Source organism: Bos mutus, chromosome 18 (genome assembly GCF_027580195.1).
Source record: "Bos mutus isolate GX-2022 chromosome 18, NWIPB_WYAK_1.1, whole genome shotgun sequence".
Lineage (NCBI taxonomy): Eukaryota > Metazoa > Chordata > Mammalia > Artiodactyla > Bovidae > Bos > Bos mutus.
In genome coordinates, this window is record NC_091634.1 from 49619788 (window position 1) to 49645111 (window position 25324).

The 25324-nt window shown below is 49.2% G+C and overlaps 1 protein-coding gene across 1 annotated transcript in view; it reads left to right on the forward strand.

The window, feature by feature from the left end:
• The window catches only part of ZCCHC14 (zinc finger CCHC-type containing 14), a 47946-nt gene that overhangs the window by 16907 nt on the left and 5715 nt on the right, over nt 1-25324 (forward strand). Inside the window, 11 exon segments of the mRNA XM_070388585.1 lie at nt 244-367; nt 7286-7359; nt 16217-16288; nt 19157-19266; nt 19998-20092; nt 20174-20228; nt 21203-21482; nt 23022-23113; nt 23438-23565; nt 24412-24552; nt 24642-25322. Coding sequence (XP_070244686.1) covers nt 244-367; nt 7286-7359; nt 16217-16288; nt 19157-19266; nt 19998-20092; nt 20174-20228; nt 21203-21482; nt 23022-23113; nt 23438-23565; nt 24412-24552; nt 24642-25322 — 1852 coding nt within the window.

A 25324-nucleotide genomic window follows, 5' to 3' on the forward strand; every position in this document is an offset into this window, starting at 1 on the left:
TGCTGGCACAAGACACGAGTCCCCGTGTTTGCTCAAACTGGGATGGCTTTACATTTCAGTGGTGAGTGGTGAATTGCTCAAAGTTTTGTCTTCCGCCTGAAGTGCTCACACTAGCAATGACTGCTTTACAGAAAAATTGGAAGCTGCAGTAAGCGTTAAGTGACTTTCAAATAAAAATGAAAATCCTTACACATGAACTAAATTTAGGAAGAAAATAAGATGATGGCGACTTTGTTCCCACAGGTCACGCCCAGGACGGAGCCCCCCGTCAGCAGCGTGGGCAACAGCTTGGAGAACGCGCTGCACACATCCACACATTCCACTGAGGGGTCGCTGCCCAAGAGGCCTGGAGGGAAACTGTCCAGAGGTGAGCCGGGGCCGCTGGGAGGACGGGGTGTGGGGAGGAGCTGAGGGACGTGGCGTTTGGCTGGATGCGTCCAGGTGGTTTGAAAACGCCAGTCTTAGATGTATAATTCTGAATTCCACAAGTTCTACACGGATGTGTCTGGACTGGAAGTCTCAGGTCTTGATGTTCATCAAGGGGAAGTCAGTGGCCGTTGTCGTGCCGCGCCCCGCGCCGGCGCTCCTGCATTAGAGCAGCGCTTTGTGCAGTGATGTGCTGTTGTCTCTGCACTGACGTGGTCGCCGCCAGCCCCACGCGGGGCCCACGGGACTGAGGGCCTGAACTTGTCTTATTTCATCGCATTGCAGTTGCGCTGGCTCAGCGTGGACAAGGCAGCTCTCCCTCCCACAGGGGGAGGCTGGTCTCCCTGGTTCTCGGCTGTCTGGCTTCGTGCGGCCACAGTGGACAGTGTCAGGCCGGTGGCCCCCTGGCCAGTGGTGTGGGCCCTTGGGGGGCTCACAGGGACAGGATGGGGTGCAGCCCGCAGGGCCCCCAGCTGCTCTCGCCTCCCGGTTTGGAGCTGCGCGAGGATGCCGGTGGTGCCGAGTCCTCACACCTGTGGCTGCGGGCCTGGACGGCTGCCCTCCTCACGGCCGTGGGAGCAGCAGTCAGCTCGTTTCCTGGATTCTGCTGGAGGCTCAGTCGTCCTGAAGGCAGCAGGGCCTCTGTTCCTGGGTGGGTTGTTGTCACTCACTGAGCAGAGGGTCTTCCTTCATCATGTTGTTAAGGGGGAGGTGCCTCCTGGTGGGCGTTGCTTCCTCTGTCCCCAGTCCGTCCAAGTGGAGCCTGTATCTTGTACTCTCACAGTCCTAAGGGGGGAAGGCCACTTCTTCACCATTATGCTTTTCTCCTGTCGGCACAATTATCAAGACCCCTCGTTCCTGTGTTTTAATGTAAGTGCTGGTTGAACAGCAGTGTCTGTCTCTTGCCGGGATGCCTGGTGCAGGAAGGCAGGACTGTGGTAGGACCGGACCTGACTGCTCTCAGACATCATGACCCTTAGAAGATGCAGTAAGCCAGACCTTGCTGATTATCCACAGTGGTCTCCATTCAGTGCTCACAGGTAACCATAGTCCCTCTACCGTGAAGCTGACCCAGCAGGTAACTGGTCATTGGTTCATTGTTCGTGCTTTCCCCAGTGCCCTGTGATTGCTCTTCGTAAAGTCTGAAGCCACTATCAGCGTTACTAGTTTTCTTGTTGTCTTTTCTGTACCCCACTTCAGTTTTGAATTGTCTATGCTTTTTAAAAGTCTTCAGAGACACAGTTCAACTTATAAAGAGGTCAGACTTTTGTGTTTCTTCAGATTACAGCTCGGGACAGCAGTAAGGACGGTCTGAAACCCTGACTAGTCTTAGAAGGTGGTCCTAGCTTGTTACATACTTTAACCCACCCGACCTTCCTAGGACCCTGTGGGACTCAGGTATAATAGCCTGGTTCATTGTAACTGCAGTCCCCATTTCAGACAGGAGAACTGAGTTGTGGTTAAGCAGCGTTCCTAAGAGAAGGTGGGATTCCAACTCTGAGATCCCAACACTTGGTTAAACAGAAGAGACTAGAAAAAGAAAGCCATGCACTCATTAGGCGGAAGCCTTACCTTTTTCTCTGTACTGTTGACTGAAGGTTTCAGGTACAGATTTCCTTGGGAAGCCGCCTGCGAGTTCACAGGAGCCTGCCAGGTGATGCCACAGCTCCACGGAGCAAGCTGGTGCTCGTTCTGTTCAGGGATTAAATAAGAGTGCCCAAGGTCATGCAGCTGGCGTGTCACAGTTCACACAGCTGGAGACTGCGGAGCCCTGGTCTCCCCCTGCCCTGATGCATGGGTCCTGGGCCAGCCGCCTGCCTGGCCTCCTGTCCCCCAGCTCCACCACCACTTTAATTTCCTCCCAGCACAGGTGCTGCCACCTCTGGGCCTTGACTGTGTGTGGCTCTGCTCAGCGGGCCCTTCCCTTCCCTTTTAAAGTCTTGCCCTACCGTGCTGCTGTGGACTGAGTCACTCTTGCACCAGTCATGGCACTGCGGGGCCTCATGCATATGAAGGCTGAACAAACGCTTGCCTTAATACACGTAACAAATGTAAATAAGTGAATTCCTCAGGTCCCTAAGTTCAAGTGCTGTATTGCTAACCATCCAGATGGAATATGTGTTCATTTCCTAATTTTCTACTTCAGACGTCTCTTTTATCAGCTTTGTGTTTTCTGGATCATGTTCAACTTTTGTTTATATCTTTCTGGAGAACTAACAAATCAAATTAATGCAGGGGAGCTAGATGATAAAATCAAAGAAAAGTAAATTTATAGAGTTCTTAAATTCATATAACATGACCTAAAAAGATGTACAAAAGAGGATCAGTTTAATCAGCATAGTAGTGAATGCTCAAATTTTAACAACAGTTAAAAGAAGCAGTGTTTTAAAAAATTGTTCCCATTAACACAGACAACTAAATGCTAGATGAAAGTGAGAGAGTAAATTGATATTTAGGAACATTATTTAGCTGAGACTTTTAAGAGTACAGCTTTTAAATTCTTAGATTAAAATTAGATTTCAGTAATAAAATTGTAAAGCTGGAGGCATCTTAACTATTATTCTGGTTCAGTTTCTTTAATTATGAGGATGCTGAGTTCTGTTGTATGGAGCTTGAGAGAAGGTGGTGTGCTAGAAAATGATTATTTTTCATATTTTCTCTCACTCACCAATAAAACCCTTTTTACTATGCTTGCTTTTAGCTTTGGTTTAGTTTTAGGTGTGGCATAAAATTGGTTTCTTGTTATTGACTGTACCGAATTACGCTATTTAACAAAGATACATTGAAATCAAGTAAAACACGTAATTAGCAGGAAACTGACGACAACTCATTTTTTTCCAGAAGTCTTTAGGGTAGAAAGGGAGGTGTTTCAGAGGAGAGCCTCCTTCTTGGGACATATTAAAGCCATTATCTCTGGGTGTCCTGTTCTCTCATGCGACGTGGCCCTCAGCGCCGGGGGCGGGTCACGTGACCGCACTTGGCAGCAAAGGCAGCCCTTAGGCTGTGGGTCTTAACAGGCACTCCCGGGCTGGGGTAGGGAGGGTGTTCCTGGACCTGGCGGTGTGGCTGTTGGAGGGGGTCTGTGAGCCCACCGGACCCCAGTTGGGCCTTCCAGGGCATCTGCCTGCACTCTTACCACGGTACGTTTTACAGTCTTATCCACGCAGCTCGGCCTCCCTCCTTGCTTAGTGACAGTAGTGCTCTGGTTTTTTTAATTAGGCATGGATCCAATTATAAAAATGGGAGTTCAGTGCAATTACACATCTTCCTGAAGGCCATGTGCTCTGACTCGTAAGATTTGAGAGAACCGCTGGTGTACAGCTTGAATAAGAAAAGAAGAAAATTTGAGCCCCGGAAATGCTGAAAGGAAGCAGCACACTGTCACGTGCTGTTTCTGCACGTGGGAGCAGGCTGGCAGCCTCAAGCCGGGGTCCCGCTACATGCCCCGGCCGAACCCCTTCACCGTCTGGGCCCCGGGGAGGCGCGCTCGTCCTGGGCGCTCTTCCCGCCCAGCCCTGGGTCTCGGGGGTCTTCCCAGTCAGTACTAATCCTGTCTTGGGCTGTGTTCTCTTCCTCAGGTGATGGTTTGATATCCAGCCCCTCAAACTGACAAATTTTTTGCTTATACGTTTCAGAAAGGAGTGGGGCTTCGTGTGTGACATGACCCAGTCTGCAGGCTCACAAGGGTGGCAGGAGGGAAGGGGGGCCTTGTCTACCAGTGGGCTTTCAGTGGGCCGTCAGCAAACGTGTGTGCACACAGGTAAACACTCTAAAACCATGAAACCACACTGCAGAGATGTGACAGGAAAACTAGCCATAACTCCACCACCAGGCAGTTAACCCTATCATTTTTGATCATTTATTTTCAGTCTCTCTCTCTTTTACATTTTAAACTATAATAATGTTATACATGTAGTTTATAATATTTCAGGTAACAGGATAAACACTTGTTCGTGTTTGTATTGTTATAAACATGGTCTTTAATAGTTTCGGAGTTGAGAGTATCTTATACTTCTTTGAAGCCCAGCTGAACACCCAGCCCGGCCCTCGTGTTGGCCACCGTCAGCGCTCTCACCTGCTGCTCTCACCTGACCCCACCCCCTGTCCCCATTGGGCCGTCCTCCGCCCTCAGGGCCCTGTGTGGCCACAGGTGTCGCTTCCAGGGCAGGCGGCATCAAGAGAAGACAGCAGGTCTTGTCTGTGTGTTTGGTCCAGAGGCGTCCTGGCGGAACTGGGGCTGGTGATGCAGACAGAGCACAGCGTCTGGTGGGCTGGGGGCTCCAAAGAGGTCTTGCTAACATCTCAGACCTCTGGTCCGAAATGCCTCTTTGATTTGAAAACAGCTGAGTAACATTCATCTGCTTTTCACATTTTCCTGTCCAGATATGAGTCACTTCCCGCCTTCAGTCCAGTTAGGGTTTTTTCTTTCTGCTTTTTTTTTCATAAATCCTAATATTCAGCCCTGGGACTTGTAGGTACACGTTGGTGTTCTGTGGCCCAGGAAAACGCCAAATAGGTTTTTCTGTGTTCGTTGACTTTGTATATTCTATTGTCTAAAGAAGTGAAGGGTCTGGATTAAAGTGAGGTCACTGTGGGTAAGTTTTTAAAAATAGTGATTGGGAGAGTGTAAGAGCTGTTTATTTGCTGACAGTCTGCCTGGGGAAGTCAGACAGGAACAGTGGGCAGTTTCACTGAGCGAGGTCGGGCAGTGCACAACTGCTAAAGGTGGTGTTTTCTTTGTTTTGCCAGAAAGGAAACAAACGTTCTTGTTTTTTTTAAACAGTAATTCCTTCCTGTGAGATGCTATTTTAAGTTTAAAATACTCTAAACCAAATGGGTTTTAGTGTCTCCCACGATCCGTATCAACTCTGATACAACTTTATAAACTTATAGAGGCTTAAAAATTCAGGCAGCGGTTTGTGAAGGCAAGGACTCTGGTCAGTGCCGGCCGCCTTGTGCCCAGCCCCGGAGTACAGCCCAACACACAGTAGGCGCTTCATGAGACGAGTTGGTGAATGAACAAGTTCTTGGTTTAGGGCAGGGATCGGCATGTTGTTTTCTGCGAAGATCCAGATGGTTGGTGTTTCTGGATTGGGGAGGAGGTGTGTGGAGTCTGGCACCACTGCTGGGCTCTGCTGTCGGCGGGGGGAGAGCGCCTTTGGTGGTGCGTCAGCCCACAGTGTGGCTCTGTACCCTGGAGACGGTCACACCAATGGCCGAGGGCTGCCTGCGGCCCACCCGCCCCTGACTTCATAGCGCCACCCAGTAGAACTCCCTGTGACGACCAGGGTTCTGGGTCTGCTCAGCGTGGCAGCTACTGGCCATGTGTGGCTGCCGAGTGCTTAAAATGTGGTTAGTGCGACTGAGGAATGAGATTTTTAATTTTATTCAATTGTAATTAATACCAAAGTAAGTGGTCCCATGGGGTCAGTGGCTGCAATAGTGGGAAGTACAGGGTTAGAACCTTTCCGAAGCCTGGTGCCCAGAGTTGCTCGTTCTCTGGGCGCTTAGACATATTATGGGAGGAGAGAGTTCTGCGGCCAAAAAAAAAAAAAATTGGGGAAATGTGGTTAATAAAAGTAGATTTACTTGTCACAGGACTTCTCAGAGCCTTTAATATGATCACGTACATGGGCAGTCTACGAAAAGGAGTTTCTTAGATTTTCCCTCCAAACTTTTGACCACGAAGCTTTCTGGGGGTTGGCCCTGAACGTCTTATTTGCTGGAGAAAACTCTGGATGTGTGGCCGACCAGGAGATCGGGCGTCTGCAGAAAGTGTGACGTGACAGTTTTGTGAGTTACACTGAGTGTGTCAGGTTAGACAGGTGTTGAGGATCTGCACACATGTCCATAGTACACAGCCAAGCGACCTCCAGGAATACGGGTGAAAAGTCAGGAAGGTGTGTATGCTGTTCACGCAGGAAAGCCTCCCTCATTCGCTGGGGTCTTTCCGGAAGAGCTGATTGTCTGACTGCTGCACCTGCCAGAAGTTCATAAGCTTGAAGAAGCAAGCAGTTAAATGAGTATTTGAGACGCATTCGTGTTTGAATCAGAAACAGGGCATACGTACCCGAGTGTGATTTGGGAGTTTGGAAACTAGATCATGTTTATTAAGTGCTGTTTTATTTTCAAAAATATTTGTGCTCGAATATTTGCATCTTACAAACTTAATTTGCATCTTAAAACTTAAGTGCTTACAAGCTTAATTGTATAATTTTCTTTCTGAGGAGAGAAAAAAAAGAACCCGTGGGAGTGACAGGGGAGACATGAGGAGGGGATCACTTTGGGGCTGTCTAACGTGACTGTCTTCTGTCCTGTCCACCTGTGCAGCCGTGGCCCCTGCTCTGTAGGGGTGGCACTAGGGGTCTGCAGCGCCTGCTCCACAACTGCGGTCCTCGCGTCTGCAGCCTGGCCCCGTCCCAGAAAGAGACAGAAGATGCCGACGAAGGCTCTGGGCAGCTACGTCTCTAAACAACCAGAGTGGGAGGTGTTGATCTTTAGTCTTTTAGGGATGAGAACAGAGCATAACTAACCTTCAGTTACAGTTATTATCCGTGCCCTCTAGCAGGCAAATAAACGTATGTTCTTTTCAAGTACCGATCCCTTTTTTTAAGATTTGTTTTTATATTTTCCCTGTATTTTCTGTCTCACGATCAACTTTGCCCTCATTCTGAGCTCGGCCTCCAGCTTCCCTCATTCCTGACGAGCTCCCCGCGGAGGAGATGGTGCCGGGTGCTGGGAGCTTTCCTGTGAAAGCCGCTAACATATCAATCGATGCAAACTAATCATGTACACTTCAAACTTTTATTTCGTTTTTATAATTGTGTTTGTTGTTTTTTTGTTTTGTTTACTTTTACAGTGACTGTTGAAAAGATAGACCTGAAGGGATTATCACACAAAAAAAATGAAAGAAATGTTGAATGTTCCTTTGAGGTAAGATACTAAGTTTTTTTTCCCCTTTTCTCCTCTAAGGGATAGGAAGGGAATATTTACCACGAAACAATACTTTTATTTATCTAAATAAAAGACAGGTCTTTTTTCAAAGCTCTGTGCCAATGCTGTGGGAGATAGAAGTGTGGGCTGGGCCCTGCGGGTGACCGGTCCCCAAGATGCACTTGTTGGGGCTACTTGCTCTCCATTGAGGGGGAGGGTCTGGGCTTGGGTGCAGCTTGGAACTCACGGTCCAATTGTGTCCCTGTTAGTTGTGTGACCAAGGACAGTGCTGAACCTGTCTGTGTCCCAGCACCTCCATTCAGCCAGAGGCTGGAATCTGGGGGAGTCAGTGCCTGCAGAGATGAGCCGTGTCCCTCTGCACCTCCCGGACGACAGAAACTCCTTGGTGGGTTTGGGGGGAGTGCGCCCTGGACTGACACACTCGGCTCCTGGTAGTTGGTCACCTAATTTAGCTACAGTGGAGAATTGTGAAAATTGAGGCGTACTGTTTATCAGGCCCTTTGAACCCCACTCACAGCCAGTCTGCTCGAACTGCGTTTGGATTCAGCCCCCATCCTCAGCCTCTCTATAAAGCAGTGAGCTTGGGCAGGGTGGACCCTCGGCCTCTCTCCAAACGAGGGGCTTGTGACCAGGATGGGTGCAGCAGGCTGGCAGACAGGGACACCCTGAGTCTTCTGGAGGTCCAGTGAACAGTTGAGTTTAGAAGTTTCTACCCAGATGCATAAGCTGAATGAAGTGTTTTAGTGTTTAAAGAAAAGCTTTGGTTATCTGAAAGCTTACTTCTCCTGGTGAGGTAACTGATAAGCACACTCTTGTGTTTAGGACAGTGATAAGCCTTCACCAGCCAGCAGTTCAGCTAGGTTTTTTTGGGGGGGGTGGGGTTACTAACCTGATGTGCCCTCAGGGATTTACAGCCCCAACTGTATTTTTTGGATGGTAATTTGAGATACTAAGGAAAGATAAAATGAACATTTAAAAACACACAGCTCTCTTATGTATGAAGCACGCTGCTCGTTCATGCAGCTTCGGCCGTGTGGGTGCTCTGGGCAGTGAGTTGCCCTCTCCTGCTTGTGACTAAGTTAAGTGGCCGCCTGTGGGATGTGAACGTGTAACATGCGTGACCTTTGGTTTGGGCATCCCATCACGCTGGAAAGATGAGGCGCCTTATGGTTGCCTAGCTTCCAGGGTTTAACCACAGTCTCTGGCTGGCTGTGGTCAGAGCTGCAGTTCTGTAGAGAGGAAGGACCACGGACCCTGTGGGAACATCTCTGCACACACCTGTAAACTTAGAGATTCTCTGTCATCTCACACAACTGTCTGCAAAAGTAAGTCCCAGGAGCATTTTTCTGTTCTAGAAATCAACATGATGATGCTAAAATTTGCATGGAGAAAATTCCCTGGTAGTCCAGTGGTTAGGACGCGGCACTTTCACGGCCGTGGCCCGCGCTCGGTCCCTGGTGGAAGAGCCACAATACTGCATGCTGGTGGTGCGGCCTATGTAAATAAGTGAATGAGTAACAAATAGCATGTATATGGAAGAAACTACAGAGCAGTCAAAGCAGTTTTGAAATGAACAAATTGGAGGACTCACTACCTGATCTCAGCACTGCTGTTGAAGTGCAGGGGCCCTGACACCGAGATGCTGAGAGGGGCAGGGGCCACCCCTGGGGCCAGAGCTGCTCTCACGTGTACATGGTCAATTGATTGTTTGGAAGACTTTGGGAGAATATCATTGGTGTTTTTAAAGATGAAACATTTTTAAAATTTTATAAGTGACTTTTTTTACACTTCTGATGAGACAGGTGTCATATACCATAAAATTCATCCATTTTATAAAATTCATCCATTTTAAGTGTTCGGTGTTGAGACCTCCCTGGTCATCCAGTGGCTAAGACATCTGCGCTCCCAGTACAGGGGGCCAGGGTTCGATCCCTGGTCAGGGAAGTAGGTCCCCCATGGCACAACTAAGGCCCAGTGGAGCCAAATACATTGTTTAAAAAATAGAAAAAAAAATTTCAGTGTTTTTACGATTTATTCAGAATTTAGTAACCATTACCACAACTTAATTTTAGTATTTGTATCACCCCAAGAAGCCCCATGCCTGTTAGCAGTCATTGCCCTCTTCTCCTCCCCAAGTCCCAGGCAGTACTAATCCACTTTCTGTCTCTGGGTTTGGCTGTGCTGTGTATTTCTCATGAGTGCAATCATACAATATGTAATCTCTTGTGATCGGTTTCTTTCGCGCAAATAATGTTTCCGTGGCTCATCTGTGTTGTATCATGTGTGGGTACTTCCCTTCTGATGGCTGAGTGAATCTCCACCGTGTGGATGGACACGTTCTGTTTGCCCGCTCAGCAGCTGGCTGGTACACTTCCGGGTGGTTCCCACTTTTTGCCTCTTATGGGTAATGCTGCTGTGAACATTTGTGTACAGTTTTGCGTGTGGACAGATGCTTTCGTTTCTCTCGGATATATGCCTAGGACTGGAATTACCGGGCCTTTTGGCTTACAGATACTGTCTTCCGCTCTGTGGGAATTTATTTCATGTTCTTGATGCTGTCCTTTGACACACAGACGTTTTGACTTTCGAAGAAGTCCAATTTACCTACTTTTTCCTTCGTTACTTGTGCTTTTTGTATTTAAGAAATCTTTGTCTAAGCCAAGGTAATAAGGAGTCATTTTTGAGTTTTCTGATAAGAGTTTTATTGTTGTGGAATTACCTGGCAGTCCAGTGGTTAAGTCTCCACGTTCCAAAGCAGGGGGCGTGGGGTTGACCCCTGGTTGGGGAGCTAAGGCGCTGCATGCTGCTCAGTGTCGCCAACAAAACCAAACAAGGGAACCGTGGCCCTCCGAAGGACAGAGGCTGCTCGGGCGCCATCAGTCAGGCTTGAGGTCCCTCCCTGCCCCGAGTGCTCCATATGTTCTGGGTCAGGCAGCGCTCTGATGAGGCCAGAGCAGCTCAGGCTCCCACTGCCTGCGGCTCCGCTTGGGGTCGCCCTGGGCTGGGCTTGGGGTCGGCGGTGGTGACTGTTCCGTCTTGCAGGCCAGGCCTCCTCCGCTTTGGGCTAAGGCCCTGGATGCCACACCACCCTGGTCAGTGATTATTGACAAAGGTATAAAGGCAGTTCAGTGAAGAAAAAGGTTGGTCTTTTCAACAGACGGTTCTGGAGCAGACAACCATACGTAAAGAAAAAAGAATCTTGATCAAACCTCACCTCTTGTATAGAAGTTAACTCAAAACTAATTTTGGACCTAAGCATAAAGCATAAACTATAGAACTTCCAGAAGAAAGCACAGAAAAAAGGTTTGTGACTTAACAGGCAAGTATTTCTTAGGTAGGGTACCAAAACATGACCCATAGAAATGGATGAATTAGGCTTCATCAGAACTTAAAACTTGCTCTTTGAAAGGCTCTGTGGAGAAAATTGAAAGACAAGCCACAGAACTAGGAGAAACATATTTGTAAATTACGTGTGTGTTAGAGGATTTGTATTCAAACTATAAAAAGAACTCTCAAGAACTCAATGATAAGAAAATAACCCAATAAAAAATACACAGACATTTTACCAAGAAAGATGTGTGGAGGGCAGAGAGCACACGTGAACAGATGTGCAGTGTCATTAGCCGTTAGGAAGAGACCAGTTAAACCCACCACGAGCTAATGCTGCCTGCCCATCAGAACGGCTGAGGTCCGCAGGACTGACCACACCAACTGCAGGCAGGTATGTGGAAGGACTGTCCTGGGAGCATAAAATGGTGAAACTACTTGGGGAGACTGTTTGGCAGTTTTTTAAAAAGTTAAACATGCTCCTAAAATATGACTCATCAGCCCCACTTCTAGGTCAGTACCCAAAGGAAATGAAAGTATGTGTTCATACAAAGGTTTGTCCACGAATGTCTATAACAGCTTTGTTTGTAAGGCCCCAAATACCCATCACGGGAGACTGGGCATACACTGTACTGTGACCACACAGTGGGCTGTTGGGCGTGGAGGAGCGGGTTACTGATGCAGTATGGACAGAGAGAACTCCATAATTACACGTGTGAAGGAAGCCAGGGAAGAAAGTATGCTCCTTCCGGGTTTATTGAGATAAATTTAGAAAATGTGAAATAATCTGCAGTGACAGAAAGCAGGTCAGTAGCTTGCTGGGGAGGGGTGATGGCCATGTCCGTTACATTGACCAGAAGGATGGTTTCGTGGGTGCATGCGTGTGTCTAAACTGGTCAGAGTGTGCATTTTAAATATGTGCATTTCAGTGTCAGTTATACTTCAGTAAAACACTTTTAGAAGTTACCTGAGGATTAATTTTTGTCCACAAAACCCTAAATAATTAGGATAAATTGTCCTTTAAATAGGTTGTCTTTTGAACTTGGAAATGAATGTCTATTGTACTATGGCCAGAACAGTAAAAACCTTTATTAGGAGTGGCTGCCGTACCACGGGGTGGTGTGCCCTCTGTTGCTTACAGTGTAGGAAGACTCAGGAAGCAGTTTTTTCTGGAAGCTTTCACTTATTAAGGGAAAAGTCAGCGACACTTCCCGTGCCCCGCCCCCCCCGCCACCCGTTTTCTCAGCCTTGTTTATCTCTAGTTTTAATTTTTATGTGTCATTGTTTTCCAGGATGCAAATGAAAGGTTATTTTTTTATAGGAAGATGTAAGTAACAAATAGACTACAAGTAGGAGTTTGAGTTTCCTGTTCTTTTTTTTCCATGGAGTTGGTTTTGTTTTTGCTGAAGTTGTAATTGCTAGTTACTAGTTACTGTGGAAATCAAATCCAGGAAGCAGATGACAGAATCTTTTAAAATACAAAATGATTTTGTATCCATGTAGAAATGTCCACATTTACCAGCTTCCCCAAACTCACTGTCGAATAACTAAAACTTTTTTTAAAGTATATTTTTCTTTACTTATTATGCATGAAGGACAGGGTGGGAAAAAACCCCAGAAGATGACCCAAACACTTGAAATGCCTGGCAGACGGGAGAGTTGTATTGACTTAAGAGGAACTGTGGAGCAGGACCGATAAAAACCCCGTTCTTCTCACGCCCGTCTCTGTTGAGAACCCAGTTGCTGTTGTTTAGTCGCTCAGTTGTGTCTGACTCTTTGCGACCCCACGGACTCTAGCCCAGCAGGCTCCTCTGTCCATGGGGTTTCCCAGGCAAGATACTGGAGTGGGTTGACAGCACATTTATTTTAGTGCTGTGTTTTTCTTTAAAAGTTTGCTTTTCCATCTTGAAACAGCCTTCACTGCCCTGAGCGCTCCTCACTGTTAGCTGAGGGCCAGTCTTAACGACTGCTTCTTGCTTAGTTCTTGCTCCCATCAGCTCCACGTGTGCAGGGACTCCAGTGTGCGTGCTCGCGTCACCAGGGGACACACTGCACCGGTGCTTGTGCGGCAGCCTGGCTGCGTGGAGGCTGTGGCTCCCGGGCCGTGTGGTGGACGCTTAGTGCTGTTCCTTGCCGGTGCTCTGCTCTTCCGGGGGTTAATTGTCTCTATTTGTTGCTTGGGAACGCGTACTTGGAAAACAGCTTTGCCCCTAAAGTTTTCCCTGGTTGTGTTCAGATGGGTCCGACATTCCGTTGGTTCCCCCTCTGGAGCTGTGGCCCTTCTCCCACCTGGACTCAGGCTGGCACTGTCTCATTGAGGGCCCCCGTGTCTTCACCTTGGGGTCCCCTCTTCCCTTCCAGCTCTGGTTCCCTGCTCTTGGCTCGCAGATCACCTCTTGTTGCAGGTCAGTTCTGGTTCTTGTAGCTTCTTAGAGAAGGTCCTGGGGAGGCACAGTTCCCGACTTTCACGTTTGGCAGTGTCTTTATCCAGTTGTCCTGACACGTGGCCGGGAATACAACTCTAGACCAGCCGTCATGTTCCTTAGGAGCTTGGAAGCACTTCTTATTTCCTGTCTTGCACTGTTGCTGTTGAGAAGCATGGCTCTGTTCTACAGTTTCTAGAAGTTTTAGGACCTTTGCTTGGTTCCAGTCACTCGCACATTTCTCAGAGCCACACGTGGGTGTAGGTTTCCATCCACTGTGCTGGGACGCATCAGCCCTTTTTGCTTAAGCCCGTTAACTTGGGGACCTTTTCTTGAATCATTCTTTTGATTCCTCTGCCCCATTTTTCTGAGTTTTATTTTGGAACTCCTGCTGTCGGCATGTTGGACCTTAAGACTGGCCCTCTATTTTATTTCTTTTTGCCTCTATTTTCTTTCCCTTTGACTTTTTTGATTTACTGTGTGGAAGAGTCCTTCATCTTCTGTATCTTGAATTGACTTTTTCACCTCTGCTGTCCTGTTTGAAACTTGGAAGAACTCTTGTTCCCTGACAGTTCTTTCTTCGTAGCATCCTGTTCTTGGTGATGCTTTCCGCTTGTAGTTCACAGCAAATACCGTTGATAGTTTTAGCATTAAAAACAGTTCTAAAAGCACGTGGTCCGTGCTGCTTCCATGCTGCCTTGTCCTTTGTGACTATTCTGCCTGTCCTTGTGTTTGGCTCCAGAGCTCCTCAGAGGCCTGATGGCAGGTCTGGTGGTACTGGGCACATGAGGGCTTCCCACATGAGGGCTGTGACCTGAGTAGCAGGGCCTCTTCCTAAGCTGCTGCCCCTGGACCAGAGGGTGCTGAGAGCAAGACAGACAGTGAGTCAGAGGAGTCAGACTCTGAGTGTGAAGAAATACTTACCTGTTCTATGCACAGTATGCTTTTTTGTGTATGTTTAAGATACATTGAAGTCCATCTCTTTAGGTCTCAGTGGCTCTTTGAGTGAGTGCAGCTGATAGGAAGCGACTGTGGCAGCATTTGATTGGCAGTGTTTTTTCTTGCTGGTACAGGAACCGTGGGTTAGCTTATGACTGATGCTATCCTGGACTCACTGGATCACGTGTCTCTAGCTTGTGGCAAGATGCTAGGCTGCTCTCCTGGTCCACACTCCTCTGGGGGCTGGCTGGCCTCTCTTCTGGCTCAGGGCTGGGTCAGGTCAGTCTGCGATTCCTGCAGAGGTGTGTTGCTGAAGTCAGCTGGTTTCCAATCGTTGCTTTGTATCTGCCCTGGGTGGAAACATCAACTCCTTTTGGAAGTCAAAGAAGATTATATCAGGAGCAGGCTACCTAGAATAGTTGTCCCTCTTTAAATGTAAAATGGTCAGGGAAGCAGATTGTCTGTTTCAGTGTAAAACGGTATGTTTGTGCTGTGCTCACCATCTGGGTGTTGGGCTCGATGCTCTGAGCTGAGTTAGGGTGTGTTTGTGCGCGTGATGTGCAGCGTGTTTTGCTTTGAAAACCACAGTGCCAACAGTGCTTGGGTCACGTATCTAAAGCGAGAAAGCTCTCACCTTGAATCGTGGCTGCTACTGCTGTTTTACATGGGGAGCAGCTCACTACCCCGAGTCTTGTTTTTAGTGTTGTTAAAAGATTTAATTATTTCAAACAGAAAAAAATGGTGTAGGTATTTTCATTTTAGTGTAGGTAGATTTTGGATGGCGCACAGCACATTCATTAAAAAATGCTAGCACTTGCTGTGATGAGTTCTGGGAGGCGTCGATAATTCAGAGAGAAAGGAGAAAGGTTCCTTGCCTTGATCGATTTGTATTTTGTTGGGGCTTGAAAAACACACCTTAGTAATTGTTCTGTGCTATGACAGCTCCAGAGTAGAAAGGGACTCGTGTGAATTTCAACAGGGAGGAGAGATGCCAGCCCTGAGTTCAGGCCTGGGAGACCGTCAGCAAACATGCAAGAGGCTGGCGGGTGCTGGGCGCTTGAGAGTTGCTTGATTATCTCTAAGCTCTGGTTTCTCTACATCAGTGTGCATGTAATGCTTCCCTTTGGGTGACAGAAGACTCAGTCATTTTATTTCCTGACTTGAAATCCTCCAGTGCTTCTGGACTTTAGGGTGAACGTCATGGTTTCATGGTTTAACCTTTCTTGTTCTGGGCCCTGCTTCCCTCTGTCCCATCTGCTCCCCTCTGTCCTGCCTCGCTCCTTCTGAGCTCAGCGCACGCCTTTCTCAGTGCAGGAGAGCCTCTGACAGGTGTCTGTGCTGACATAGGTGGAAAATAGCACAGACAGTGCGACTTCACTTTCACTTTTCACTTCCATGCACTGGAGAAGGAAATGGCAACCCACTCCAGTGTTCTTGCCTGGAGAATCCCAGAGATGGGGGAGCCTGGTGGGCTGCCGTCTATGGGGTCGCACAGAGTTGGACACGACTGAAGCGACTTTGCAGTGCTAGGAAGCCAGCCCCCTGCCCCAGGGAACTCACAGTCTATTTGGGAAGGTGGACATTTGTGCCCACTGTACCAGGCTTTGTAGAACTTCTGGAAAGGCCTTTCTGATGTTCTCTGCTGCGTTCTTCCCCTGCCCCCTGCAGTGGAAGCTGGTCCCTGCTCTCCTGGTCCTAACTGCCCTGGCTCGTGTCAGACTCCTGTGGGCCACCAGCACGGCCACAGCCCTGAACGGGAGCTCTCACTGTTGGACGGGCTCACCTCTCATAGCGTCTTATAGACTGACCTACCTGAGCAGGGGGTTCCCACATCAGGGGCTGTGCACACAAGCAGTCGGGGGCATCAGGGACTTGATGACGCTTTAAGGGGCAACCTTAGGCTCCACACATGAGTGACTTAGTGATGTTTGAATAATTGTGCAAAACAGGAAGTTAAGCTTTAATGGACTAGAGTTACATGAACATCTTTTCTATAACACACCAAGGGGTATATAAACGCACGAGGCTTTTATATATATAAAGTCTCGTCCCACTACCGCCATGTACTGGCTGTGAATCCCTGGAAGAATGTGCTGTGAATTGAGTATGTGGTGTCTGTTTTTAAGGTTGGTTTGTTTGTTTTTAAGGTCTTGTGGTCTGATTCTTCAATCACATCAGTAACCAAATCTTCCTCTGAAGTGACTGAATTTATTTCAAAGGTAAGGTGATTTAAGGGCTCTTATAAAAGTTATAGGGTCCCATTCATCACGGTCAGAAGGCAGCCTGATGCCCATGGATGCTGCCTTGAGCCAGGGCAGTGAGTGCAGGGTGGGCATTCCCACTTTGGTGCGGCATGTGGTCCACACTCCTTCCCGTTGTTGAGAACTGGGCGGGGCAGAAGGGTGTGAGTCCTCGGGTGCCAGGGCTCTTTGGCTGATGGCAGTTTGTTGCTCTCCCGCCACAGCTGAGGGAGGGGCGGCACAGGCGGCAGTGGGCGCAGGCTCCACCTGCTTCCACCTTTGTGTGTGTGTACATGTCGAATCTTCCTGTTTGTGTTTATTTTTTCAAATATTAAAAAAATTTGAAAGGCGGCTGCTTGTTTTTAAATTGATTCAACAAATACCATCTCAACAGCAAGCTGCACTAATAAATACCTCTTTACCGCCATACACATACCGCCATACCTGCATGCTTAGAGTCGCCCAGCCTGGCCTTTGCCAGGCGGTGAACCACTGTCTTAGCCACAGTTGAGCATCTGAAGTGGCCACCTTTGCCGAGTGGAGCCAGCACGGCTGCAGTGTCTCCAGAGTGCAGCTGGCAGTTTGATTATCAGTTCAGTTCAGTCCAGTCACTCAGTCGCTCGCTGACTCTTTGCGACCTCATGGACTGCAGCATGCTAGGCTTCCCTGTCCATCACCAACTCCTGGAGTCCACCCAAACCCAGGTCCATTGAGTCGGTGATGCCATCTGACCATCTCATCTTCTGTCATCCCCTTCTCCTCCTGCCCTCAAGCTTTCCCAGCATCAGGGTCTTTTCCAGTGAGTCAGCTCTTTGCATCAGGTGGCCAAAGTATTGGAGTTTCAGCTTCAACATCAGTCCTTCCAGTGAACACCCAGGACTGATCTCCTTCAGAATGGACTGGTTGGATCTCCTTGCAGTCCAAGGGACTCTCAAGAGTCTTCTCCAACACCACAGTTCAAAAGCATCAGTTGTTCAGCGCTCAGCTTTCTTTATAGTCCAACTCTCACATCCATACATGACCACTGGAAAAACCGTAGCCTTGACTAGATGGACCTTTGTTGACAAAGTAATGTCTCTGCTTTTTAATATGCTGTCTAGTTTGATTATAAGATGAGGGAAAACATCCCATGGGAGAAAATCTAGTTGAACACCTTGGACAGAAGTTGCTCGATCATGCCTCTTTTTTCAGCCTGTCCTGCCCTGAAGAGTGCCACAGACCTTCTTTTTAGGGATGTGGGTCCTGCCCCGGGCTCTCCTGCTCCTCTGTACCATGTAGACCACTGAGTTTCCTCTCCTCCAGGCCTCCCTACTTGTTTTGTGGAAAAGTGCTTCTCTGGACTCCGCTTATGCTGGCAGACCTTGCCGCTCTTGTCTGGGTATTTGCAGCAGCTGACACTCCCCTGGCTTTGGGTCCTTTGCCCTTTCTGGGCTTCTGCCTCACTGTCTTGTTCATCACCTCCTTCAGTATTTCTTCTGCTCCACTCTCTCTTCTCCTGGGCCTTGAGTTATGTGTACTTGACCCTGTCTTCAAGTTGAGGGATGTTTCTCCTCAGCTCTGTTCAGGTTGCTCATGAGCTGAACTCTTCATCTCTGGTACCATGATTTTAGGGGTTTTTGTTCATTTTCAAGTCATCTGATAGCTCTGACATCTGGGTTATTTCTGAGTCTGGTTCTAATGATTATCTTGACAATAGACTCCCACCTCTTTTTTATCTTATAATTTTTGATTGAATGTTAGACATCATGTCTAGAAACTAGCCTGGAAATGGAATCCATCAAACCATTAATGTGGCTTCGGGTTAGTCTTGTCAGGAGCAGAGCTGCGTTTGGGTTCCTCCAGAGAGACCTGCTGGTCCCTGGAGTCTCAAGAGGAGTATGGCGTGGTCTTGCCTCACCTGTGGAACAGAGCAGGTCTGCCTGCCCCATTGATTCCACTCCCAGGGAGGGCGCTGGGGATAGATTTGTAGTGGGGATGGGGGCTCCCCGTCCTGGTGCAGCCCGAGCTCCAGGCACAGGGTTGGGCCCTTTCTCAGCATCACTGCCCTTCCTTAGCATCGCTGCCCTTCCCTCCCCAGCAGCTGACCTGGTCCACTCTGTGCTCATGCAGGCCCTTCCACTCAGGAGGGGTTCCTGCCCTTCCTTGGGGTTGGAGGGGTTTTGTTTTTACCTTCCCTGAGAAAAGACCAGTGTCAGGAGGACTTCCTCTTCTTCCTCCTCTCCCAGAGGCAGGAAGGTGTTCTTCCTCATCTCCAGAAACTTGGGGGTTGTGCTTAAGCTCTGAGAGCAGGCGCCATCTCATCCTGGCCTGTGACCTGTGGGCTTTCTGCTTTGGATGAAGAGCAGGCTCCAGGGGGAGGTATGGGGTTTCCTGCCTGGCCCCCTGGACAGCCGTTGCACCCTGTGCCACCTGCAGAGGCTCCCTGCGGCCTGCCGCCCACGGAAGAGAGCTCGGAAGTGAGGGCACAGTCTCCCTGCCCCGTGCCCGGGCTCCTGGCCGGCTGCTGTCTGACCCTCATTCAGCCTGTGGGGCGTGTTCATCCCTGCCCATCTCCTCTGCCCGCTTGTATGGCAGCCGCCTCTTCCTCGTGTTCTGCTGCAGCTGGACAGCTCATGTGCCGTCTCCTCAGAGGTCCCTCTTGGAGTTGGGTCGATGTGGTGGCTTTGCCGCCCAGCTCCCTGTGCTGTGGTGGGCTGTGGCTTCCTGCATCCCAGTGGATGCAGAAGCCCAGACTCACACCAGCAGACGCCACCTCCTCACACCTGCCCAGGTGTTTCTCACACTGAGGAGTCCTGGTTCTGTTAAGTAGATTGTGCCAGACTTCCTGTGCCTTTTCGTCTCTTTCAGTTGTCTCAGCTGTATCCTGAAGAAAATTTGGAGAAATTCATTCCTTGCTTAGCTGGCCCAGATTCCTTTTATGTAGAGCGAAACCATATGGATCTGGAAGCGGACCTGAGGTAATGCTCCCCCTGACCCCCATAAGGCCACGGAGAGCAGCCCCCTGCAGCAGCACCGTGTGACTGGTGGACCGACGGCCCTCGGTGGTGTAGGTGGGGCTGGGCCGCCTGGTCACGGAGGGGCTGCTCAGGTGACACGTGGTCTGGATGGTTCCGGTCTCCTCTTCAGTTACAGAGAATTTGAAGGATCTTAACCTAGGCATGCTTTTGAGGATATACAAGTGAAGGAATTCTGAAGTATATGCCAACATGTACTGTAATTTTGACAGTCTTATGAAATAAAATCTGGTTATCCTTTCTCTTCTGTAGTAGAAAGGATGAAACGAAGACCTAATAAAATGTCTCCTGGGTCCAGAGACTCTGGACCCTGAGGGTGTCCTGCATGCTGTCCTGTACACGTTTACAGAGGGAGCCCTGCTGCCAGGGCCCGGGACTGGGCCCGCCATTGGAGTGCCCCCGGCAGCTGAGACCACAGGCCCCGTGTTGTGGGCCCAGAGAGACTCTGTTCATACAGTGTAGTACAGTGTGAATGTGGGAAGGGGCTCCAGGAAACCCACGAATCCTGCCAAGAACTAAACTGAATAAAGCAGGAAGATGAGAGGTTAAGGTGCTTCTGTTTAGTTTTTCTCTGATACAAATGTCTCTTAATTGAAAATTAAAATTTCTCTCCCAGTTACTTTTTGGTAATAATACATTTTAATGCTGAAAAAACCACTCTGTTTGTTTTTTAGGTATTTGGCTTCGTTACCTTCTCATGTGTTAAAAAATGACCATGTTAAGAAATTTTTCAGCACTTCTTCTCCCACCCAACAGCTTCAAAGTCCAAGTGAGTTTGTAAAATGTAATTCAGTAAAAGTAGAAATATTTTTATGGTCTGTGAATGAATTATTCTCATTTTAACTTGTAGGTCCTGGCAACCCTTCCCTTTCTAAAGTCGGTACCATGATGGGCGTGTCTGGAAGGTGAGACTTCTCCCGTGCGACCCGCGCATTTCCAGGCAGCCTTGCTGCAGAGCTTGCTTCTCGCTGTGTGCCAGCAGTTGCTTCTGGAGCTAAGGCATTCTTGATCTTAGTCTTGACTAGTAATATTGGATAAGAATTGGATAGAGATAATCTACTTTTTGATTTCTCAAAAAATAGAAAAAAAGGGGTTCTCTGAGCCACTGGAATTAGAATTCCCAAAGACCCTTATTGCAAATGCCAGTTTCTGGGCCCTGTACATTCTAGGAAACCAGAATTTCTGAAAATCTTCATTTTTACAAGGTCTCAGGGAGTGATTAAGCCCATGAAGGGTCAGAGTTGCTGCTGTCTGGGTTCTCTGCCAGCTGGGGCCCTAAAATGGGCTGACCTCACATGTTTGGGGGGGTGGTGCGCGCACACATGCACGCACACACACACGTGCGCGCGCGCACACACACACACACACACACACACACACACACACAGTCCTATGGACGCCAGTCAGGCAAGGAGATCTTTGGTGTCCCGCCTTTCTTGTTCATCCCTCACCTGGAGTGTGTGAGCACATGATGAATCTGTGGGTCTGCAGTTTAGTGTGGAAGGGGCAGGCACAGAGAGAGATGCTTTTGCTCCTTCCAGCATTCTGGAATTTACTTTTTAAAAAAAAATGTTTGGAGTCAATTTTAGTATATGTTAGTATTATCCTGTGATAGAAGCAACAGAAAAAAACTAGGCAGCTCAACCAGAAGTCTGGTGGTGACACACACGTGTGTGTACATGTGCTCAGGCGCTGTGTCTGAACAGGTGCATGCACACGTCCATGTCCACAGATGGTCAACTGGGGCGGGGGTGTGGTGGCAGAGGCCGCAACTTGAACGCTAGTGGTGAAGTGGGCTGCAGATGCAGTCTGGATAGAGGAGCTGGTCTTGAGTGGAGGCCGTGGAGTTTTGAAAACCACCTGTCTGCTGTCCTCGCAGGCCTGTGTGCGGAGTGGCCGGCATCCCGTCCTCTCAGGGCAGCGCCCAGCACCACGTGCAGCACTCCGCCAGTGCGGCCGCCTTGCCCCACTGCTCGCACTCGGGGGGTGCAGGTTCGGCGCTGGCCTACCGGACCCCGATGGACAGCTCGCCCGCCATCCTGATGCCGTCCAGCCTGCAGGCCCCGCAGACCCAGGAGCAAAATGGGATTTTAGACTGGCTTCGGAAACTGCGTTTGCACAAGTATTACCCTGTCTTTAAACAGCTCACGATGGAGAAGGTACGTTGGTTACTGGCAGGCAGATAGAATGTGCTTGTTGTCTCGGGTAATCTTTCTTTCTTCGGACCTCGTTCCCAGAGGAACCGAGCTGGGTTTCAGCAGTGCGTGTGTTGTGGAGGTCATGCCACCTGGTCCTTAACACTGCCAGATGCGTGCTCCCCGGGTCCCATGAGTTCGCTGAAGGGGGCCATGGATTTGAATTTGAAGCTGCCTGATTCATTTTGATATTTGGCAAAACTAATACAATTATGTAAAGTTTAAAAATAAAATAAAAAAAAAAAAAAATTAAAAAAAAAAAAGGAACATAAATTGCTTGTGAACAAACAGCTTTTTAAAGGTAGTTTGGGGTCTTCCCAAGTAGATACTTGCTGTATGTGATGTGAAGAGTGTTGTGCCTCCAGCCACCCTGTGGGGGGTAGAAGTAGTAGATTCTGGAGCTTGCATCCCCCTTGCTTAGACAGCCCTCAGTGCAGGCCTTTTTAAAGGACCCCGCATACTTTGACCCGGGTAAATGCTGGCTGATGACCTGGCTTCATTAAGGGCATAATAGCTAAAGGAATAGATGAATTTTATATCTTTCAAGCAGTCCTACATAGAAACTATTTTTACAATAGAATTTTGACAAGAAGCATTTTTTTTTTTCCATTGTTAAATTCTGAAATTTCTTTCAAGTTTCAATGTCTCTGGTAAATTACACCTGTATGGGATGTTTGAACTCTGAGTGCCCTCTGCTGGATAAAGTGCTGTGGTGGCTTTGGTCTCTGTAAACATTTCCTTTGTCCAAAAACCTGCAATTGAAGAACTAGAAGTCAAGCTTTTACTGCTAATAAAAAACACATTTTAAGTATATTTTCAGTACTCTCAGTTTAGGATTCATAAGTCTTAAAAACAACAGATTTTACTATCAGTTTAAAAAGTTATAGTGTGATGTATGTAGTTGAAAAGGCTATAATCACAGATCATATTATGGGCCGTCACGAGAACCACGTAGGATCTTTTTCTTAGTACAAGGGCAGTGGGTTAGGTTTCCACTCAGTTTGGATGGCATGTGCTTTTCTGGATCACTTGCTGCCCAACAGAGTTGCTGGTGTCCCGTGATTCCAGAAATAAGAGCCGCTAAAGAGGACGATGCTCCTCTCTGTGGGAGTCGGGTCCCTGGAGCGGGACACTTCCATGAACCGCATCCCAGTAGCAGCTGAGACCGCAGGACACTGTCCCAGTCACCTGCCCGCACAGCACGCACCTTCCAGGGCCCCACGTTCACCCAGCTGTGGTCCAGACGCCTGTGCCGAAGGCTCAGGAGACACAGCCCGTGACTCTCAGGTGCAAAGTGGGTGTCTTGTATTTTGGACTCTGGACACCAAGTCACTTAGCAAGTAAATATTGTAGCGTTTCCCTGTCTTTTATTATCTGGTTAAGTTTTATGGGTTTACGTATCTGAGAGGTTGAATATGTTTATTAAGTTAAACTCCCAAGTTCTTTGTTTTCAGAATCCTAATTAATTCTCAGTAACTTTGTAATTTGTTTCTTCTGTGGAAGTTTCTGAGCCTTACGGAAGAAGATCTAAATAAATTTGAATCCCTCACCATGGGAGCAAAGAAAAAACTCAAGACTCAACTGGAGCTGGAGAAGTGAGTGTGAGATTGTTTATGAAATGTGTTCGTTTTAGTTTCTAACATGAGGGACAGATGCTAGGACTTGTTACTGCTGGTGGCTTAATTAATACTCTTAAACCTTAATTAATACTCTTAAAACTCTACAAATGTGGCTTTGGTTTGCTAGAAACGACCCTTTAGAGTGAATCTGACAAGTCAGTTATCTTCTACCCTGGGGATTAGTTTGACGGAAATCACCCTTCTGTGGAGCATGTGTACTTAAGTAGCATCTGTGAAGCATTGAGAGTTTGTTCAGCAGAACTGAACACTCGGTTGTTGGTGTGCTTTCCTGTCACACAGGGAGAAGTCAGAGAAACGGTGCCTGAACCCCTCGGCCCCTCCCCCGGTCAGCAGCAGCGGAGTGGCCCGCGTGCCCCCCACCAGCCACGTGGGGCCCGTGCAGACAGTGCGAGGCAGCCATGCTGCAGGTGGGTGGGGCCGGGTGCGCCTGGACCCGGGACCCTTCTGGCAAGGGTCAGACCTCAGGTCACACCACTTTTCCATTTCCATCTCCTAGTACTTAAAGAGTTACTTTTCCTCGTTTTAGCTCTTATAGTTTCTGCAGTAGACAAATAGAAGGGACCTTAGGTTTGCAGCTGGAGACAGGTGACTCTCCTGAAGTTGTTTGGGCAAAAGGTTTAGACCCAGGAACTGCTCTGGTGAGAGGGAAAGAACAGGAAATGTGAAAATAGATGCCAGTCTCTCCCCTTCACGTGGGTGCAGAGAGGTGGCCCTAGGCTGCTGCCCTGCATGTCCACCCTGAAGTCCTTGATGCCGGACCACCAGCCTTCTCCCCTTCCCCCTGCCTTCCTCTCCTCAGGGGGTGGTGGAGGACCACGGTAACAGCCCTTCTGCTGTTTTCCTTATGCACTAGAAACATCAAGAGTGACAGGAACCAGGAAGAAAAAACTGTCAGTGCATCTTTTTGGTACTTGTTTGACCGAAAAGGTCTTGTGTCACTGGGCCTCAGAACACAGAGGTCTCTGTGTTGGTGGAGGGCTGCTTTTGTAGCACCTGGTGGTGGGGGGGTCCTTCTCCTGGTCTGTGGTGAGTGCTTGGGGAGCTGAGCACGGCTGTGTGTGCATCTGCCGAGCGTGGGAGCCTCAACCCTGTGTGCATAGGGCCAGGGTAGGACCTGCCTCCTTGGGGCTGATGCGAAGACAAGCGCGACAGGCATGCCTGTGGGCGGGAGAGGAGGGCACAGCCAGCGTCGTGTCCTGTAGCTCGAGGACCTCAGTGCCACCTTTGGACTGTCACCTGTCCCTTCTCCGCAGCGCTGCGGGTGGAGGTGGAGCAGGCCCCTCACCAGACGGCCCGGGAAGGCAGCTCGTCCGAGTGCTCCAGCTCCTCACCCAGCCCGATGGGCGTGCAGGCCCGGGAAGAGAGCTCAGACAGCGCGGAAGAGAACGACAGACGTAAGGATGCCCTTCCTTCCTGCGTGGCTCGCGAGGCGCTGCCCCCGCCCGGCCCAGGCAGGCTGTGCTAACGCTGTTTCCACCTCTAGGTGTGGAGATCCACTTGGAGGGCCCTGACAAGGAGAAGCCCGTGATGCTGCTGAACCACTTCACTTCAAGTTCCGCCCGGCCCACGGCGCAGGTCCTCCCTGTGCAGAACGAGGCAGGCTCCACCCCGTCGGGCCACCACTCGCTGCCCCCACAGATGATGACGGCGGCCTCACACATTGCACCCATCCGGATGCTGAACTCTGTGCATAAGGCGGAAAGGGGGAGCACGGACATGAAGCTCCTCTCGTCCTCTGTGCACTCACTGCTGTCCCTCGAGGAGCGCAGTAAAGTCTCTGGACCAAGAAGCAGCATCAAGGTGGACAAGAGCTTTGGCAATACCATGATGGATGTGCTCCCCTCGTCCACCCCCCATCAGCCCATGCAGGTCCTCTCCGGACTCGCCGAGAGCAGCTCCGTGTCTCCCACTGTCTCCTTTGGTCCCCGCACCAAAGTCGTCCACGCGTCCGCGCTGGACAGGGTGATGAAGCCGGCGCAGCAGCCGGCCCTGGTGGTGGAAGCCAGCACCGCTGCCGCGGGGACGTCCAGCACCGTCTTCCACGTGGCTCGGCCGCCCATCAAACTCCTGGTGTCTTCATCTGTCCCTGCGGATTCCGCCATCTCTGGGCAAACCTCCTGTTCTAACAATGTGCAAATAAGTGTGCCCCCTGCAATAATAAACCCC